The 20,125-nt window shown below is 40.8% G+C and overlaps 1 protein-coding gene across 3 annotated transcripts in view; it reads right to left on the bottom strand.

The window, feature by feature from the left end:
* The window catches only part of ATP2B2 (ATPase plasma membrane Ca2+ transporting 2), a 228,873-nt gene that overhangs the window by 62,684 nt on the left and 146,064 nt on the right, over nucleotides 1–20,125 (bottom strand). For all 3 annotated transcript variants that reach the window (XM_041489963.1, XM_041489964.1, XM_041489965.1), the window contains exons 8-11: nucleotides 19,857–19,898; nucleotides 18,095–18,259; nucleotides 15,814–16,028; nucleotides 14,063–14,305 (exon numbers count right to left, since the gene is read on the bottom strand). In XM_041489963.1, the coding sequence (XP_041345897.1) occupies nucleotides 14,063–14,305; nucleotides 15,814–16,028; nucleotides 18,095–18,259; nucleotides 19,857–19,898 (665 nt within the window). The remainder of the gene's footprint in view (nucleotides 1–14,062; nucleotides 14,306–15,813; nucleotides 16,029–18,094; nucleotides 18,260–19,856; nucleotides 19,899–20,125) is intronic.

Here is a 20,125-nt window from a genome sequence, read left to right as displayed (position 1 = left end):
GAATGAACTCTGCCTTGTTATGACACTACTGATCAATTCTTAGTTATGATTAGGATCCTCCAGCCTTGGTTTCCAGATGAGATTAAACTGAATTTTACTGGCACAGATTTTTCTCCACATTTCCCTCACAGGAGTCTTGGCATTGCACCTAGGATATTGTTCATCTGTATTATTTAGGGACCTTCCTATTGTTATTGATCAAACCCATTGCTACACTCCCTTAAAATGTGCCATTTCATGACAATTTAGCTCTGAATTTGGAATATTGCCTATTCCCTTTCCAGACATGGCCACTAAAAACCTGCACTCTTGTCATTTTGTGCAGCCCCAGGGAACTGGCAATGGTTGGATTTATTCTGGCACCATCCCAGCTTTAAGTGCAACAAGAACTGTTGACAAGAAACCTATATAATCAAACTAATTAGACACAGCAATTGTTATAAACTTACTTTAATCAACAACTAATTTACTTTAAATATAGTCTAAGTACAAGGATTCTATTTGAGTTTGCTACAAAGAAAGCCTCAGCACTTCTTCTGTTACCAGTATCAGCAGAACCCATACAAGAGTGACAAAAAGGACAATTTCTAAACCAAACTGGTAAAAGTTAGGAGCAGATTAAGAGATTTTATAAATTCCTAATGAATTCTTCAATACATTTGGCAAACACTCCCCAAATTGCCATGAGCAACAACCAAGCTGAGCATCTTTCATTTCAAAAGAGAAAGTGCGCTTTATGGCAGGGCTGTAATTGATGGCACCCAAGAGCTGCTACCTTGGGTTAGACCTATAAAGCTCAAGTTTTACTGCCTGTTGGTCCTAGACTGGCTCTGTGAGAGCTGAACACAGAGCAAACAGGACAGAAACTGCCTGGGGTGGAGCCCATCAGGTAGGAAAACTCCAGGTCCAAGGCAACGTCCCTAGTTCAAAAAGCGTATTTCCAAATTAGACCCAGCACTGGGATTTACATGGGGTTGGCCAACAAAAGCCTTCAAGCAACTGTCTTAGGGCTGAAACCTCACCTTTTAGGTTTAAGGAAGCAGAGATATGTTTTCTTCAGTCTAAGCAGCATCTGTACATTTGGAAAATGTCCTTGGAGCCACTCTGCTACACGCTTAAATCATTTATCAGCAGATTTTTCCCTCACATCTCAATCCTTTCTCCCATCTAGACAATAGTAATATTCAATGATTCTGACCACATGATCTTCATATCTTATCACCTTTTATTAACTATTTAACTCTTTTAATCAAAATTAATCACATTTTTTAAAAACACCTCCACTGCTAAGCTGAGTTTCCTCTCGTGCCTGTTTTTGCCTGGCCATCCTGCATGAATTTCAGCCACAAAATGTGAAAGCCATCACCTATTCCATGGTGATGGAATTCCATCTACATATACCCACTCTCATTTCTATTTGTATTGTCTCCTCTATGCTTCTTTCAGCTAATTACAAGTGGAAAAAACAATCAACCTAACATCCCCTTGCACAAAAATCCACCAAAACCCAGTCCCACCATCTGAAAAATATGAACTGTGATAATAATCATAATGTACAAGAATTTAATCATGCATTAAATAACAGAAAATGCCTGACCTTTACAGATGTGTGTCAAAAACCTGAATTTTCATAAAAGAAAGAATTTACAAGTGGCTGATCTGTCCATCCAGTTTTCACATGCAGAAAACTTATCAATACTCTGGAGATTGTCTGTTTTTTTATTAATAGAACCAGATGGGGAAATAAATGTCTAGAAAGACCAAACCAAAGCAAAGATTAATCTTAATACTTGCTGCCTTTCTTGTGGCACCACAGCTACAAACAACTTGTACAGTCGAAGGAACTAAATTTAGTGAGTGCAAAGCAAATCTAGCCACATGAAAAAGGAAGTTTTTCCACTTGATTGAAGCTCCTGATTATAGCCCATCATAATTACAGATCTCTGTTAATAGGACTCATTTCCAGAGTAAGGAGAAGTGTTCTTCAAGCACCCATCTCCAAAGGAGTCTAAAACCACCAAGAGCAGATATTTAACTGCTGATACAAAATGTGCTTCTCTTTTCCAGCACGTATCAGCTGCAACTATTTTTAAATTGGTTTGGGTCTGTTCCATTTGGGGTTTGGGAGGCAAATGGATGAGCTCAAGTGGATATAATCTGTCAGAGCAATGCTTAGCTAATCTATTTTCTCAGAGGGATTTTTTTGCATGATTGGTGGGATAATGTTTGGGATGCATTCTAAATTCAGTCCTCTGGCCAGGCCCTCTCCTTGTCAGGACACCAGGAATGATGCCTTGGCTGGGCAGAGCTGCAGACGGAGGCTGCAGCCAAGTTGTGCCTGATTATTCATTCAGGAGGAAACGGGACAGCAGTGATGGAGAGCTGGAACATCCTGTCCTTCCTTAGAGAAAAATTCTCCCAGAAAAATCTTGTTTCTCACCTCTTCCAAATGCACAGCCCCTGTCACACCAGCACTGAGCACTGCCAGCCTTTGGAGTGAGGGGAAATGGAAGGGGATGGAATAAATGGAAATGACAGAAAAATAAAAATGGCATTAAAAACCTGTTTAACATGCTCAAGGCTTTGCTTTGGTGCTATGGCCAATGAGCCACATCTTCTGCCCAACTCTCATCCAGAATTTCCCAAGGATGAGGTGTCCCAATGTCCCCACAAGGACTCACCAGGAGCCAGGCACACTCTACTGCTCTGTGTTTGTACCTGCACAGGTAAGGCAGGCTCACAGATTTATTCCATTTATCCCATTCAATTTCTTCAGTTTATTAAGGCAGGCTCACAGATTTATTCCATTTACCCCATTCAATTTCTTCCATTTATTAAGGCAGGCTCACAGTGCTTATTCCATTTACCCCATTCCATTTATTTAAGGCAGGCTCACAGTGCTTATTCCATTTATCTTAAATTTTTATAATTTCTAGAATATTATTTTCCATGCAAGGTGTCTGCACAGCAGCTCTGTCATTTTTTTCAGTGATGCTAAAGGACTAGATGGCTTTGACTAAGTTAAAAGAATCCTTATGAAATTTGAAAGTTTCCTGTTTCCTCTGCAAGGTTCCAGATGGGAAAAGGACTTTGTGGGACACATGTCCAGCCTGCTCCCTGTCAGTCTCATGCCCCTGGGAATCTGGATCCATCACAGCCATGTGCCTTTGGGAAGGCAGAGCCCCTCCTGGATCCCTGGTGACAATTCTCCAGGTTTCCGCCCATCCGAGAGGTTTTGCTGTCCGAGACCCACCTCGAAAAGCAGAAGGGCCCAGGATTTTTGGACACCTTCCCACACCCATAAATAACCCAGACATAAAATTGGTTTTATCCCAAAGGAGCCAAGAGCTTCACACACAAGAAGAGAAAACTGGAAACTTGACAGAAAAATGGGCTCTACCTGCAGGAGAAAGCAGGAACTGGAAATTGAAGCATAGATTTTACTTATCATACATTTAATACTGATTCTCTAAGTTATCTGTGGCTCAAAAATAATATAATTTTGCTTACATTAAAAGCAAATTAACAGATCTTGTGAAGTGCAAGGTCAGTCACAAAGAATAGCAATGAAAGCCAATTTAAAGTCTTGTTCAAGTCTGCAAATAACTCCTGCCACTTATTGCTCTGAAATCAACACATTTCCTGTCAGACTTATTCCTGATCAACTGTACTTCAGATCTTGTAACATTTGCAGTTTCTTGGTGATTGTTGACTGGCTTCTTTGCCAGAGGAATAAACCACATTGGAGCTCTGAGAGTACAAAAAAAAAAAAATACTAAAACGGCATTGTATATAAAATGTATATTTACACAATATAAATTTGAAAGGAAATTAATTTCCTATTTCATGAGCTGGAACATCCTGTCCTTCCTTAGAGAAAAATTCTCCCAGAAAAAATCTTGTTTCTCACCTCTTCCAAATGCACAGCCCCTGTCACACCAGCACTGAGCACTGCCAGCCTTTGGAGTGAGGGGAAATGGAAGGGGATGGAATAAATGGAAATGACAGAAAAATAAAAATGGCATTAAAAACCTGTTTAACATGCTCAAGGCTTTGCTTTGGTGCTATGGCCAATGAGCCACATCTTCTGCCCAACTCTCATCCAGAATTTCCCAAGGATGAGGTGTCCCAATGTCCCCACAAGGACTCACCAGGAGCCAGGCACACTCTACTGCTCTGTGTTTGTACCTGCACAGGTAAGGCAGGCTCACAGATTTATTCCATTTATCCCATTCAATTTCTTCAGTTTATTAAGGCAGGCTCACAGATTTATTCCATTTACCCCATTCAATTTCTTCCATTTATTAAGGCAGGCTCACAGTGCTTATTCCATTTACCCCATTCCATTTATTTAAGGCAGGCTCACAGTGCTTATTCCATTTATCTTAAATTTTTATAATTTCTAGAAGATTATTTTCCATGCAAGGTGTCTGCACAGCAGCTCTGTCATTTTTTTCAGTGATGCTAAAGGACTAGATGGCTTTGACTAAGTTAAAAGAATCCTTATGAAATTTGAAAGTTTCCTGTTTCCTCTGCAAGGTTCCAGATGGGAAAAGGACTTTGTGGGACACATGTCCAGCCTGCTCCATGTCAGTCTCATGCCCCTGGAAATCTGGATCCATCACAGCCATGTGCCTTTGGGAAGCCAGAGCCCCTCCTGGATCCCTGGTGACAATTCTCCAGGTTTCCGCCCATCCGAGAGGTTTTGCTGTCCGAGACCCACCTCGAAAAGCAGAAGGGCCCAGGATTTTTGGACACCTTCCCACACCCATAAATAACCCAGACATAAAATTGGTTTTATCCCAAAGGAGCCAAGAGCTTCACACACAAGAAGAGAAAACTGGAAACTTGACAGAAAAATGGGCTCTACCTGCAGGAAAAAGCAGGAACTGGAAATTGAAGCATAGATTTTACTTATCATACATTTAATACTGATTCTCTAAGTTATCTGTGGCTCAAAAATAATATAATTTTGCTTACATTAAAAGCAAATTAACAGATCTTGTGAAGTGCAAGGTCAGTCACAAAGAATAGCAATGAAAGCCAATTTAAAGTCTTGTTCAAGTCTGCAAATAACTCCTGCCACTTATTGCTCTGAAATCAACACATTTCCTGTCAGACTTATTCCTGATCAACTGTACTTCAGATCTTGTAACATTTGCAGTTTCTTGGTGATTGTTGACTGGCTTCTTTGCCAGAGGAATAAACCACATTGGAGCTCTGAGAGTACAAAAAAAAAAAAATACTAAAACGGCATTGTATATAAAATGTATATTTACACAATATAAATTTGAAAGGAAATTAATTTCCTATTTCATTACAAGGTGATTCACCCACCACATTGATTTCTAATCAGCCTGTTTGTGTACCTTATAAAATCACCACCATTTTCTGTGAAATTGGTATTAAATCATCACATTGGAAGGCATTATCTTCCTGTTCCTGTGACTGAGAGCACAAAGAAAACTCACATTAAAACAAAATGTGCCTGAAGTAATTGGTTTACACCAACTCATGTGAAAACAAAAGCTCCCATCAGGAAAACATGCTCCCTGAGAATATTCCCTGAAAAGTGCTAACACCACAGCCCCACCAGCACATCAATCAGCTCCAAGGTGTGATGGCTTCACCTCAGCAGGGTGACAGAGGAGGAAAAGCAGCCCAACACCCTCCAATCATTCATTGTGCCAACGTATTTTTAAAAAAGAAAAAATAGCCCTAAAACGCTCAGACAACAAGAAGCAGTATTTATAAACCCTGATGAAAACACTGTGGAGCACCTTGCAGGAAACACTGATTTTTAAAGCTTGCACTTTTGGGAGGAGCTGGAGGTAATTTTCTCATGACAGGACAAGATTTGTGCAGAATAAGAACATGAACATAAGATAAATAACATAAAGGAAAATTCTATGCAAGGCAATGAGAAAAATACTTGTTGCATCACAGCAAGTTCAAAATCTAATTTACTCATTTGCATACCAGCAAGAAGGGGAAAAAAAAACCCAAATGTATAAAATGATATTATAATAATAAAGAGCTTCCAAGTGATTTCAGACTGACTAAAAGCTTGCAGTGAATATTGCTTCCAACAGGAATTGGTGGAATCTGCAATTACCAAACTGGAGTCAAAGGAGGCCAGGATGAAGGAGGTGTTTATTACCATGGGCTCTGTCACTTGAGGAAATGTGACAAATCAAAGAGGTGAAATGCCATGGAAATGAAGAATGGAATTTAAACTTTTAGCTGACATGGGAATAACTTGTCAAGCAGGACTCTATTTATCCATCTCCTTTTCCTCTGGCCATTTGTTGTGGGGGCAGCACAGTCACCCCTTTCCTTGGCAGGAAATAAGGAAGGAGGGAGGGAGCTGCTGGTGCCCAGTGCAGCCACAGTTCCAGCTCACTGGGAGGGGATGAGCTCTGTCCCAGCACATTTATCCCACATTTATTCTCTGCCTCCAACACCTGTGTCCCTCTGCAGGGAATCCCCCCTTTCCTCTGGCAACCAGGGCACCAAAACCCCCCAAATCCCACAGCCTTGGGTACATGGCAGAGGGAGAAGATGGCCCTGTTCCCATCCCTGCTCCCAAATCCCCTCTTCTGCTCACAAATCCCATCTTCTGCTCCCAAAATCCCCCCTTCTGCTCCCAGATCCTCCATCCCTGCTCCCAAATCCCCTCTTCTTCTTCCAAATCCCCTCTTCTGCCCCAAATCCCCTCTTCTTCTTCCAAATCCCCTCTTCTGCCCCAAATCCCCCTCTTCCTTGGCAGCTGACTCCATTCCACCCCTCACAACTCCCCAAAAAAAGGAGATTTCATTCAAACCCAGCTTTTTTGGCAAGCCAAGGCCCTGGTGCCACTGGCAGGAGGAGCAGGGTGGGATGAGGGGCTGTCCCAGGCTTTGCACAGCCCAGCCTTGCCTAATCACAGTTATTTCAATTATGAAGTCAGCTGCTAATTTAGGGAGAAAAGCTGTTTTTGTACCTCTCATTCTACACAACTCTGATGGCAAGTGATGTGTGAAGATCATTACTTTCTGCTAATTACCGCCCCTAGAAGCACAGACAATTAACTGCATCATCTATTATCCCTAATAATTATTATTTACACAGTAAATAAGATGGACACTATAGGTTGGGGTTTTTTCCCTGCCTAATTAATCCTGAGAAAATGCTTACCAAGGGCTTTAGAAAAGTTTGAAATATGTTGGGGGGGATTTTTTGGGTGATGATTGTCTTGCTTATATTTAGAAAGATTCTCTGGCCTGCATTGTCTGTTCCTATCCATAATTTATAGCTGCTTACACAGTTGTGTAACACTGGGAACAAAATACAAAAAATCTGATTAAATATAAATTTACCTAAAATAGGAATTGTTTTGCCTAGGAAATAAAACCTCTCACAAAATATACAGATTTTTAATGATCAGTTCAATCAATTTTCAACCATATCAACCAGATTTTTCATTTAATTGGCTTAAATGCGCCATTTAGCTGGAGATACAGACAACATTTTAACCCTGTCACCTGAGGTCTTCAAAAAGAAGATTTTCACAAATTTCCAGTACCAAGCTCATGTGCTGAAAGCAGCCAATAAATTACTTGCAGCATTATCCAGAAGCTGTTTGATTCCTGGGATGCCTTTCCTGATCTAAAGCCACCCTGAAAATCACATGGGGTATCAGAGGCAGGAAAAGAAACCCAACACATTCAAATCATGCATTGTCCCAACATATTTTGTTTAAAAAGAAAAAACAAACAAACAAAAAAAAAAAGCTCAGACAACAAGAAGCAATATTTATAAATCCAGATAAAAACACTGTGGAGCATCTTGCAGGAAACAGTGATTTTTAATCACTTAAATTTAAGTGATTTAAAAATCACTGTTTCCTGCAAGTTTTTAAAAGTTATCTTTGAAGCCCCATAAGTGAACCTGATTTTCTGCTAAGCAGATTTTCCTCTGCGTTTCTCCTGGTATCCCATATTTAGTAATTTATTGTACCCCTAGGGCTGCAGGATCCAAACTGTAAAACCTGGAGCAGTTCCATGAGTTGCCCCAGATTCCCTTGGTGTTTTTTTCAGATAGGGAATGAAATGAGGATCCTTGAATTTCTCCACCAGTTCCTCCCAGTACATTTTGCTGAGCCATTTTCTGGATGGCTTTAATTACACAAGGAGAGGATTTTAGGACTCCAAGTGTGTTCCACAGTGCAGAAAGGTGACTCCAGCCTGTTTCTCCTCCCTCACCCAAAACCAATGGCACCAACGAGCTGGTCCACTGCCGTTAGAAGGGCTAAGATGAAAAAATTAATTTCTTACTGTTTACTGATTTCCTGTATTATTATGTGAGGATAAAACCTTGGACAGACCTATCCTTCCATAAAATACCTGTCAAATAGCACTTCTCTTCCCCATCAGCCTTAAAACACAAATTATGAAATCGTGACAGAGTGTCTGAAGGGAGAATTTACTTTTGAGCATTGCCTGAGGAAAGCAAGCAGAGATAAACAAACATTCTGAAGGATGGTCACTGCTGAATTGTCACCAAAATTCCCTCAAGCCTTTCTGTACCAACACTGGCACTGCAAAGCTCCCTGTGGACAGAGCTTGGATTTGTGGAGCACATGGTGCAGAAAAGCAGGGAAAAGCACACTGTAAATAGAGGAGCACAGTGTGGAGAACTCCTGCAAACTCTTCTGCTGCCAATTCAGAATTTCCTTTCCTTTCCTTTCCTTTCCTTTCCTTCCCTTCCCTTCCCTTCCCTTCCCTTCCCTTCCCTTCCCTTCCCTTTCCTTCCCTTCCCTTCCCTTCCCTTCCCTTCCCTTCCCTTCCCTTCCTTCCCTTTCTTCCCTTAATTTTTCCTTCCCTTTTTCCTTCCCTTTTCCCTTCCCTCCCCTTTTTCCTCCCCCTTCCTTACCAGTTCTCCCTTTCCCCCCTCAATTCACCCTCCCTGCAATTCTGTTTTTCCTTTTCCCATCATCTCTTCTGCTCCCACAGCTCTGGCCAGGCAGGTCAGCCTGGACTGGCCACTTGACCCCCTGACAAATAAATAACTGATTTTTTCCAAACACTTCCAATCAACAGCTGGAGCTGCCACTTGATGTCAGTGGCAGAAGGAAAAACAGAATTTAGTCCATGCCAGAGACTCTTTTGTCAGTTAAATTATCATAAATGAAAGCTTTCCTCAATCTATCCTTACTAATTTTTTTTTTACCACTTTTGTGCCCATTTCTGTCCTCATATTTTGTATCTGGAGGGTTTTTTTAAGTATTTACTTTGATTTATTTTTAAAGAATTTATTAATTTTATTTATTTTTAGGTATTTATTTTACTTTAAGTATTTATCATTTTTAGCAGCAATGGGGGAACTGAACTGGATGAAATAAGAAATGGCTTGAACCTTTATGTGCAGCAAAAATAAATGGGAAAACCATCTGTACTGTAACACAAGAAACAAAGGGCTTGAGAATAGGTTTTAAGCAATCCCTACCTGTGAGTAAAAATATCCTTGCAATTCCATATGCCAAAATAACTCAAAAACGCAGTTTGGAGGTCAAAAGCTGTTTTCTTATGGTTCTCCTTGGAATAAAAAAGGGAATTCTAGTGACACATAATAGCAATTTCATTTAGCAGAGAGCCCCGGGCAGACAGCTCTGCTGCTGTAGCCTCAGGCCACAGAAATTCCCTGATTTTCTGCTGATTAAGTGTGGCCTAATCTGATCTGTTGAAGTTTGATCTTTTTTTTAAAATGAAATTTAAAAAACCTTTTCCTAAACAGTCAGAGTCTCCATCTTCTTTTTTATTTGCAAAGCAAAACTTCAAATAAATACAGAAACATATTAAAATATATATACACATACATATATATATATATATATATATATATATGTATATATATATATATGAATAAATAAATAAAGGTAGCTAGATAAAGGAAAGTCAGATAAGATGAGGGAGCCACAAGCAACCACTGTTTAAAAAGTGATATTTCAATTCTCCTTCCCATCACTAATAACTTTACACATTAATGTGGGGAAATGTATGGAAAAATCCATCAACTCACCTGCTACACCTCAAGTTTCGAAATTATTTGGTAGGAAACTTCCAAATACCCACACTCCCCTAAAAAGTTTAAAGTTTTGGTTTTTTTTTAGAAGACCTTTTAAAAAGCCAAGATAATTCAAGTATTTGATGAATAAAATTCAGTCTTTGAATAAAAAACGAAACAAATCTCCAAGAAAGAAGCACATTTTGCACTTTGCACACCTTCTCAAAGTCTGTTCCTGACAGGAACATTGTGTCTCTCAGCAATCAGAGAGCTGTCCTTGCTTGGCATGCAAATATATTCTCCCAAATAAAAAGAACTTTCACCTGGCTACCACATCCATGTTCCCAATACCAGCAATAGATTTGCATCAATCCTTGCAAAACAGCAAGATTGTGCTAAAACCTTATTTTTCCTCCTTTCACTATTTCAGTTTTGTAGAATGTCATTGCTTCTTATGGCTTCTGTGTATTATGGGTGTCCAATATGTTATTATCTACCTGCTCTGCCTTTCAGCTTTAATAAAATTGTCTCTACTCTTTGTGTTTTATTTCATTTTCTCCTTTAGGTTTTATCCAACAACGACCTTTTTGTCCCAAAAGCTTTCCCAGCTCACAGTCACAACTTGATTAATATTTACTAACATATAGACCAAAATATTTTTATTTTATTTCCTCTGGGGAAAGGGAGTGAATGAGGAAGGGAGTGAATGTTTTGCACTTTCCTGTGACTTGTCTTCCTTTGGTTCAAGTTTTGCCACCACATCCTGCCACATTCTGTGCAAATGCACCAAATCACAGCAAGAACAGCCCTAAAAATTCAGATACTCACCCAGCACAGGCAAAAGGAGCCTTTTATCCCTCACACCCATCAAGCAGCACATGGAAAGTCGGTGTTAGATCCTCACACTAACAGCTCCAGCTGGGACTTTTCCACTGGTGCTGAAAATCCCTCAGCTAAACCCTAATTGTGGTGTCTTCTTAATCAGGCACATCACACCCAGCCAGGAAATTAAAAGAAGAAATTCCTTTCTAATTAAAACTGGAATTATGAAAGCGAGAGCTGCACAGGAAAGTTGAAATCAGTGGTTTTGGTGTTTGGAGTCTGTTTCATCACTGCTTCTTGGCATCCAAGATCAATGTGCTCCTGCCCCAAGTACAATCAAAGCATTCCCAAAATGCAGATTTTGCTCTCAGAGTCTTTGCAGTCCCCACCCCAGCTCACAGGAAGAAATGCACAAAGCCTGCATTTATTTCCATGTGGAAGCAGGAATATTGAACACAAAGGTTTGCTGGAGAACAGCTTCACACAAACAGCAGAAAAGTTGCTCTGAAGCTGAAGGGATGCAAAATCAGCTCACCCAGCAACTTAATCTTGGAAAGCAGTAAAAAGAGCTATATTTAATGATGCTATTGTTCACTTGGAATAATTTGTGTTTAATTTCTCAGGGAAATTCAAATCTTTTATGCCAAGCACTGATATTATTCCCTTTTTATATTTTTATCAATGGTTCAGTTGCCCCTTAATCAAAAGACAATGCAAGAGGGAATATTTCTCATTCAGCAGAGCATCTTGACTAATTTTATGGTCCCCTATGTGATCCCTCTGAACAGAAGTTCACACAAAGAGCAATTTACAGCACACACGTAGCTGGAGAGCTAAAAATAGAATATGCAAAACTCAGTCTTGGCAACAGAACCCTTCCAATGCCCTTTGGGTTTCAGCTGATATTCACAATTTGATTAAACATGCTCCAAGAACGAGAGCACGAGCATGCATTCTCTATTAGCAGGAAGGAAAAGAATTCTGTCTATTTATCCTGGAAACAACTCCCTCAGGTGTTTTTTACTGTATTTATTTGGGATGCAAAATGGGCTATGGAACAATATCTTGTATCTTAAAGGTCAGCTTGTTATAAACTGTGAATAAGATGAAATCCCCTGAGATTGGAGCTGTGGTTCTCATGGAGTCCATATTGCACAGCTTCAGCTCGTAAGATCTAAAAGATCTTCATTATTTTCAAACAGATAAGTTCAAGCAGTCACGGATCTGCATCCACAGGATTTCACCCCTTTATCAGTTTAGAATCAGTCTCTGTGCAAAGCTAAAAAAGCACTGACATGCTGAAATATTGACTCTTTTTAATAGGCACATAGCACTAATTCCAACAAGGAGCAATGTAGCCAAGTCAGAGAAAAAAAAATTATATTGAGACCATTTTAGAACTAGTATTGACCAGAAATGTTTCAATAAATCACATGAAAAAGACAGATTATTAAACTTAATATTGCAAATGTGGAAGGTCTGATGATTTCCCATTTACTCTGGGATTCTTAGGGGTCAACTGGTGCGGAAGCTGAGCAGAAACACTTTGATCTCAAAATGAACAGCAAAATATAAAACTCTGTATAAGCCTCTGCCAGTCCCACCTGACTGAAGAACCAACCCCCTGCCTGCCCTGCTGCTCCCTGGGAAGGAGGAAAATTCTTCTGGCACTGGGAATGTTCTCCCAAAGCCTTCCCAAAGTCAAACCCTGTGCCTTGTCCTGATCCTGGCTGGTCAGGGTGTTTTATCCTCTTTCTCCAGGAGGAAGAACCTGAGCTGACTTAGGCTGTAACAATATTTAAACAACCAAAGTGTATTTTCCTCTCCCTAGCAATCAAATATTACATTTGTGAGAGCAGGAATTACCCAGCAAAAGCAAACTATTCTTGCTGGTTTGGAAATGCACAAATGAAATTCAAGGAGCTGCTGCCATAAAATATCCACTCTGAGTTATCACACAGGATTTGTTTTCTCTGATTGCATTTGAAGAGACCACTTTTAAAACAAACATCAAGTACATGCCTGGCTTTATTCTGCAGCTCAGTACAGACCTATAAAAAGGACAATACATGTATTCATAAACTAGAAAGAAAAAAAAATCTATTTGTTCAGCAACTTTAACATTCAGCGTGACCTTTTAAAGAACAAATCTATTGGAATTGCAAAAATTTTCAGTCTCTTAATTAGCTCTGCACAAAAGAATCAGATGAAACAAACGCCACAAACAAACAGGATATTTTCCACTCTGGCCTCCTGTACAGAGTGAATAAAATACTTCAGGATGTAACTCACCTGAAACCATTATGAACAAAGGTCATTAACCTCACTGATTTAACCAATTCAATTTGTGCTCTTTGAGCATTAATTGAAATTTCTTAGACACAAAAAAAACCCATTTTGCACATATGAAGACTCAGTGAAAACCAGATGTGTTACCAACACATTTGTGTTCCCAAATTTATCTGCACCAAAACTGAGTCACCCCAATCTAATGACACCAGGAGTTTTTTAAATGTCTCATAGCCATTTTTAAATAAATCCCTGTTCTTGGGGAAAAAAAAAATACACTTTTTAGAGCACCTGTTCTCATTTTGAGGACCTCAACAGTACTTAATGCTTCATAATCAACAACAAGACATTAAAGAATTAACTTCTCAAAAAAAATAAAAGTTACGCCTCCTTCTGCTGATGCCTCAGGTTTGAGCTTTTCTATTTTTCAGATTCTGTGCTGCTTTAGTGTGTGGGTCTGAGCTTCATATAAGAGAATAGTAAGCTCTCTACACAGAGTAGGGAGACAAAACAATTCCTGCTCCAGCTGGGCACCAAGGACAAATGATCCAAATCTCAGGCCCAAGAGCCTAAACAGTGTGGACTGAAGAGAGAAAAATAAGAAGGATGGGATTCATAACCTAAAGCTGTAATTGGACAATTAACTCCAATAAGCAGACGGAGCAGAGCTGATCCCAGGGAGAGACCCCGTGAGCGCTCGTGCATTTTGGGACCATTTGGGTTCATCTTGGGTGCAGCCCTGGCTGGGCTCTTGTGCTGCCCAAGGGGCATCCATGGAGGAGATCCTTTGAATAAATCCCAGCTTCATTCTTTTACTCCATCTAGTCTCTGTCCTAGCTCAGCCTTCTCAAGGCGCCACTGCTAGGCCACACTTAACAGCCCCCCCAAAAAAAAGGCACCTACTCACCAGAATTTTTGTAGTGTAAGCACTGTTGATAGCAATCGCATTGACCAGCAGCTCCATGGTTTTGGCAGGGATGGAGTCGGGGTCGGGGATCTCCTTGTAGTGGACGTCGCCCACGTAGGCCTGCACCACGGTCATGCGGTTGGTGGTCAGCGTGCCCGTCTTGTCCGAGCAGATGGCCGTGGCGTTGCCCATGGTCTCGCAGGCGTCCAGGTGCCGCACCAGGTTGTTGTCCCTCATCATTTTCTGAGGGGAAAACCCACCAAAACCCAAGTAAGAAATCCTTTGATGTCGGCTTTGACGGGTTTTTAGTAATAAAAAGGAAAGCAGCCCATGGTTAGTCCTGATGGGGAGAACGTGATGTTCTCTAGAGCAGAGCTTTGGCCCAATAACCCCAATTCCCAGTCACAGACAACGAAGCTGTGCCTATCCCTGAGGTAATTTTGCCTTTGATAAACTAAAAGGGTTGCATCATTTTCCTGCAGTAGGTTTGCATTTTAAGGAATAGCTGAAACAGGTTGTTGTCCCTCATCATTTTCTGAGGGGAAAACCCACCAAAACCCAAGTAAGAAACCCTTTGATGCCAGCTTTTGAGGTTTTTAGTCATAAAAAGGAAAGCAGCCCATGGTTAGTCCTGCTGGTGAGAACTTGAAGTTCCCTAAAGCAGAGCTTTGGTGGGGGCCAATAACGTCAAACCCCAGTTATAGACAGCAAAGCTGTGCCTATCCCTGAGGTAGTTTTGCCTTTGATAAACTTTTAAAAGAGTTGCATCATTTTCCTGCAGTAGGTTTGCATTTTAAGGAATAGCTGGAACAGCAAAGATGAGCTAAAGGAACCAGAGATTTTAAATTATTGTTATAGCAAGCATTTGGGATTTTTTCTTAACACTGCTTGGAATGCCAGGACATTATCTGGCAGCACACAGATGGACCACACATTTTGGGGGAAAAGCAAAAGAGGAAGGGTATCAGAGGAAGGACATCAGGAAAATGAGAAAACATTTTCAAAGCAGCTACATTCTTCATTAGCAAAGCCCCATCCTTCAGACTTCCTCCTTTTTCCTAATAATTGTGATATTTGACTACACAGAAGCCAAAAGATTCCTTCCTGAACTTCCCAAGTTAATTTGTTTACATGCTAAATGGAAATCAACTTTACACCATCTTCATCTAAGATTCCCAGAATGTTTAAATCATCTAATTAAATTGCTCAAGTAATCCTGAAGTCCAGGATGTTAATCCTCTTTAATTTCCTAATAGAACCATTTACATTGACTTCAAAGAACTGCAACTGCATTTAAGAAAAGTACATGAAAGCTTCAGTGAAACTCTTAATTTCTTTGAGAAGCTCCAATTTCTCTGAGAAGTGCTCCTGAAAACTTCAAATCCTTGTCAAAACTTTGTATAGTTGCACAAGAAAATTTGAATACAAAATTATTCTATATCAAAAGACTGGACTATTTTCAGAGTACATTCTGCTCAATAAATTCCTGGTTCCTTGCAAATTAAGTAGGTATTTCTACTGCTTGGTATTCCTGCACTGTGCAGTTTTAAGGAGATGTGTTGGAAGATGTATTTGCATTTTTGTTAGAAATACTTTCAATATAAGTGTTCTTTAAAGCAATTTCATGAATATTTTGAGCACATAATTTTCAGACCATTTTTCATCCCATCTGATAAAATCTGAGGACCATCTTAGTGGTGAACTCAAGCAAACAGCACTTTTCTCCCTGGATTATTTTGAATGTCTCTTACCTTTACAGAATAAGCCAGAGAAATAGTGACAGCAAGTGGGAGTCCCTCAGGAACAGCAACCACGAGCACAGTAACACCAATAATGAAGAATTTAACAAAATACTGAACGTAGACAGGAGTGCACTCAGGCAACCACTGCTTCTTGTTGACCACAAAGGTGTCAATGGCAAAATACAGTACCAAGATGATGACAGTGATGGCAGACATCACCAGACCTGGGAGGAGAAATCACCAGTTACCATAAACCCAAACAGCGCTGAGAACACAAGCAATTAGAAATTGGGATTTGATAGGAAATTCTTTCTTTCTTTCTTTGTGATGTTTTTCACCAGTACCAACAACAAGGATAAATCGTACAATGAAGAAAAAAAACATTGTCATAATATATTTACAGTGTACAAGGAATTCTAGGAAATTCATTTTTAAGCACTTACTGCTGCCTTTACAACTTCCCAGGCAGTGCAGGAGTTCTGCTGTCACTTAAGCTAAGCTTATTCAATTTAGCACATTACTTTGCCTGGTACAACATTTATCTGTCCTTTTAACCCCCACCTTTTACAAATTACTTGTCTATCCATATTTAAACACCTTTCTTCTAAGTATATCTTTAGAGGCTTAAGCAAAGGAGCCTCTCATGTTGCTGTATAAAATAGAAAAGTCCTACAGATGAGTCTGAGTGAATATAAAGAGGCAATAATGCAGAATTATCCACAGGACAGTTTTTCACTGGGTTTCTTTAAAATGTGGCTAATACTGGTGTCTCCAATGTGTCCCTTTTCAAGGGAACATCTGCAGAGTGTGTATTTTCATGAGCAGAGGTTCCAAAGAGACAGAGGCACCAATAAATATTTCACAGAAATGACAACATGTCCCAAACATTCCATCCACTCTCCCAATGGCACAGACTGCTGGGATAGCACTCCTGCTCCACAGTTTTGTCCCTGGGTTTGAGTACACAAATAAAATTTCCATTATAGCCTCAGCTTTGCCTTGCTCTGACAGTCCTGTTTGTCGGGTTTGTGTGAAGGAGTTAAGCCTGCATTTTGGAATAAATTAATTTCTCCCTAATGAGATCATAGAGTAGAAGGAGAATGCTGTGAATTTCATGTCTTGACTGCAGTTCTTAAAAAATTGGTAAAGCTGAAGGATGCTAAGGTTGACAGGAAACAGATGAGTCAGGGAGATCACTCTGTGCCAGAGGATAAAGGAAAAACCATTAAAATATTGTACAGGCAAATACTCCTGACAAGGCAAGACATCCCCATAAGTTGCTCAACACCAAAGAAAAACCAAATGAGACAATGATTAATTAATTTAATTCCTGTTCCTTGCCACATTCTGGTCAGAAATCCCTACACAATTACTTCAAGAGTGAGGTACATGTGCCAGAGCAGAGGTCAAGGCAATACTGAAAGACATTTAATCCAAGGAATTAATCATCAGGGGAAACAAATAAGAGAAACTGGAGGAATATAAACGGGGGCAAGGCATGAAATTAGATATCAGGGATGATAATCCTGGATTTGGTCACACTCTGCTCAGGCAAAGGGAAATGGCATCGTGGGGTTATGTGATCAACTCCTGTGATGAACTCACAGAGGGATGGGAAGGGAAAAACCAGACTGGGGGAGAAGGCTGAGGGACATGGAGCAGAAGTAAAGGGATCTTGGAGGGCCTCCACCAAGGAGCTGAGATCAAAATCTCTTTATTACCATGATAAAAGCAAACCTAAGGAACTTTAGGCCCTTATGGAAGATTTCCACTCTCTGCCCACATGTTGGAGAAGTACTCTCTCCAACTCCAGGAGCCAGATGGTTCTGGATACACGAGTCCAAAGATGTGTCATGCTTGGGGAGAAGGCAGGAATGTGGATATTTGGGGAGAACAGAATGATTTCAGAATCCATGAGAGGGGAATACTGTGTGAGTGATATTCTGAGATGGTATTAGAGATTCTGAAACTGTGTACTCCCAAGTTCTGAGGGGAGAGGAAATTAAATACGTAATTACTGCGCTTGGGAATATTAACTCTGAGAAAAGCTGCATTTAATTTTGATTCAAATATTCATTACAATCCAAGTTGCCCAAAGCTCCTTGGCAATCAAAGCTGATTTTTAGGAGAATAAAAGATCTTCAGCATCACATACTCCCCTTAGAACAGCTTTGTGATGACCCATTTCCAAATCTTGCAGTAAAAGAGGGCCTGTCCCTTTTCAGAACCATTTGCTTTGCAGCTCTTTGTCTCCTGCCACCCAGAGGGCTTTGGTGTCACCCAGCCATACCTGCTTTGCCAATCTGCACTGCCAGCTTGGTCAGCTTTCCCTGCAGGACGGATTTTTCTTTCTTGTGCATGTTGGATTTCTTCTTGTCCTTGTCGTCTCCCTCTCCCCCTTCTGCGCTCTTCAGCGGCTGCATCTCCATGGCAGCAGCCCCGTCCTGCTGCTTGGCTGATAATGCAGAACAAAACTGTTACTCCACAGCTTTATCCCTTCCTTCTCTCCGTGCTCATCCTCTCTGAACCCAGCCAGCCTGGGACAATCCCTGCCAGGGACACCCTTGGCTCCCTGGAGAGCCAGCAGGGCTCTACAGGACACGGCTGTGCCAGCGCATCCCTCAGGACATGGGGGGATTTGGGCTGGAAAGCCTTGATGGGGTTTATCCCTCATTTTTACCCCCACTCGTGACGCTCTAGGCCATACACATATATGCCACTGAATGTCTTGCAGGTGACTTGGCAGGTGACAGCACCAGCACTGCAGGATTCCCTGGAACAGCAGAGCTCAGGCAGAGCTGTGACAGATCCACATTCCTCTCAATTTGAGGATGCCTCTTAGAATGCAGTGCATATTTCCAATGCAAATATTTTGAAGGCAATGTGGTTGCACAGGTGGCCTATGTGTCACCTCTCTGGGCTGCAGGGGCACCTCAGTGACCAGGGGACCACACTCTGCCATCCGCCATTCCAGAAAATCCCTCCGTTATAAAGTTTCCTCAGCATTCCATGATCAAGGTACTCAGCCCTTGGGTCTGATGGAGGTGGCATCACCATTCCCCCACAAAACCCACACACAGTTTCAGGGCTGATCCCTTCTTTCTTGACAGAATGCCAGCAGAAGGAAACTTTATTTTTACCTGTTTCTGAACATGTAAATGACATTGCAGTGGATATATGTGCATGTGTCTGGTTTGTACTGAGCACAACAAATAAAATAGGATGAGATGAAACAGCTTGGCTTTCATGAAGAGATTGTACAAGACTGTGCTTGTTTGACCTGGAAATCTAATTTATCTACCTAGCCTGAATGTTTATTATTTAATAGCATTTTATTTGGTACTTTTGTACCATGAACCACTGAGTTTCTCTATCCAGTTTCTGAGCCATCACCTCTGCAATGTCCAATATTATTTGAGAAAACTGTCGTTTAATTTGGTATAACCCAAAGAGCTCTTGATAGCTGTGTCTTATAATAAAAAGGGAACCATGACTTTGCTTCAGAGAAAGCAAAATACTGATTCCAATTTCTTCCTGACACTGTATATTAAATAAGAAACACTTAGGATTCTCAATCTTCCTGTTGTTTATCCTTATAAAAGGCTTTTGCACTGCTAGATAACACTTTGGCTTTAAGGTTTCCTTTTGTTGTTGCTTTGCCTTTCCCCTGCAGATGAAGAGATGTCCAGACAATGCCATCAGACACCAGAGATGATGAGACATAAAAAAACTGGGCTGGAAAATCACTAACACTACACAGGATACACAACTTGCACAGGAAAAATTAACTCAAATGAGCTTTGTGAGATGAAAGCAACATCTATAAGTGGTCCCTTTAAAATACTCCTCTCCTAAACCTCTGCAGCTTGTGGAAGTTACAATCTCTTTGGTTGGGGTTGGCTGTTTGGGGTTTTTTTGGACATTCTGCATGAACAGTTAGGGCCAGTATCACACACAGGCACAGACCACAGGTTCTCACTGTACTTTGGGACAGGGTTGAACTACATGCTAACAATACAATCCACAACCTCCTGAATAGCAAAGAAGATTACCTTTGTTCTGGTTGTTCTCCATATTCCCATCCTGCATCTTGCCTAAATGATGAAAAATTCCAACAGACAACAGACAGTAAACAACCTTCAGCCGAGACAGAACACGAAAATGGGGATTTATATCAATGGGAGACAAAAGCCATGAGCACACCACGGGCACCTGGGCACCATCCCTGCCCTCACACCTGCACTCACTCAGGGGCCAATCCAGCCTGGCGTGTCCAAGGAATTCCAGCCAAGCTCAGGGTTGGAACACATTAAATGCTGAA

This window comes from Pyrgilauda ruficollis, unplaced genomic scaffold, assembly GCF_017590135.1.
Source record: "Pyrgilauda ruficollis isolate IOZ18807 unplaced genomic scaffold, ASM1759013v1 scaffold97, whole genome shotgun sequence".
Lineage (NCBI taxonomy): Eukaryota > Metazoa > Chordata > Aves > Passeriformes > Passeridae > Pyrgilauda > Pyrgilauda ruficollis.
The sequence above is the reverse complement of the archived record's forward strand: the minus strand, read 5'-3'. Positions and strand labels throughout refer to the sequence as shown.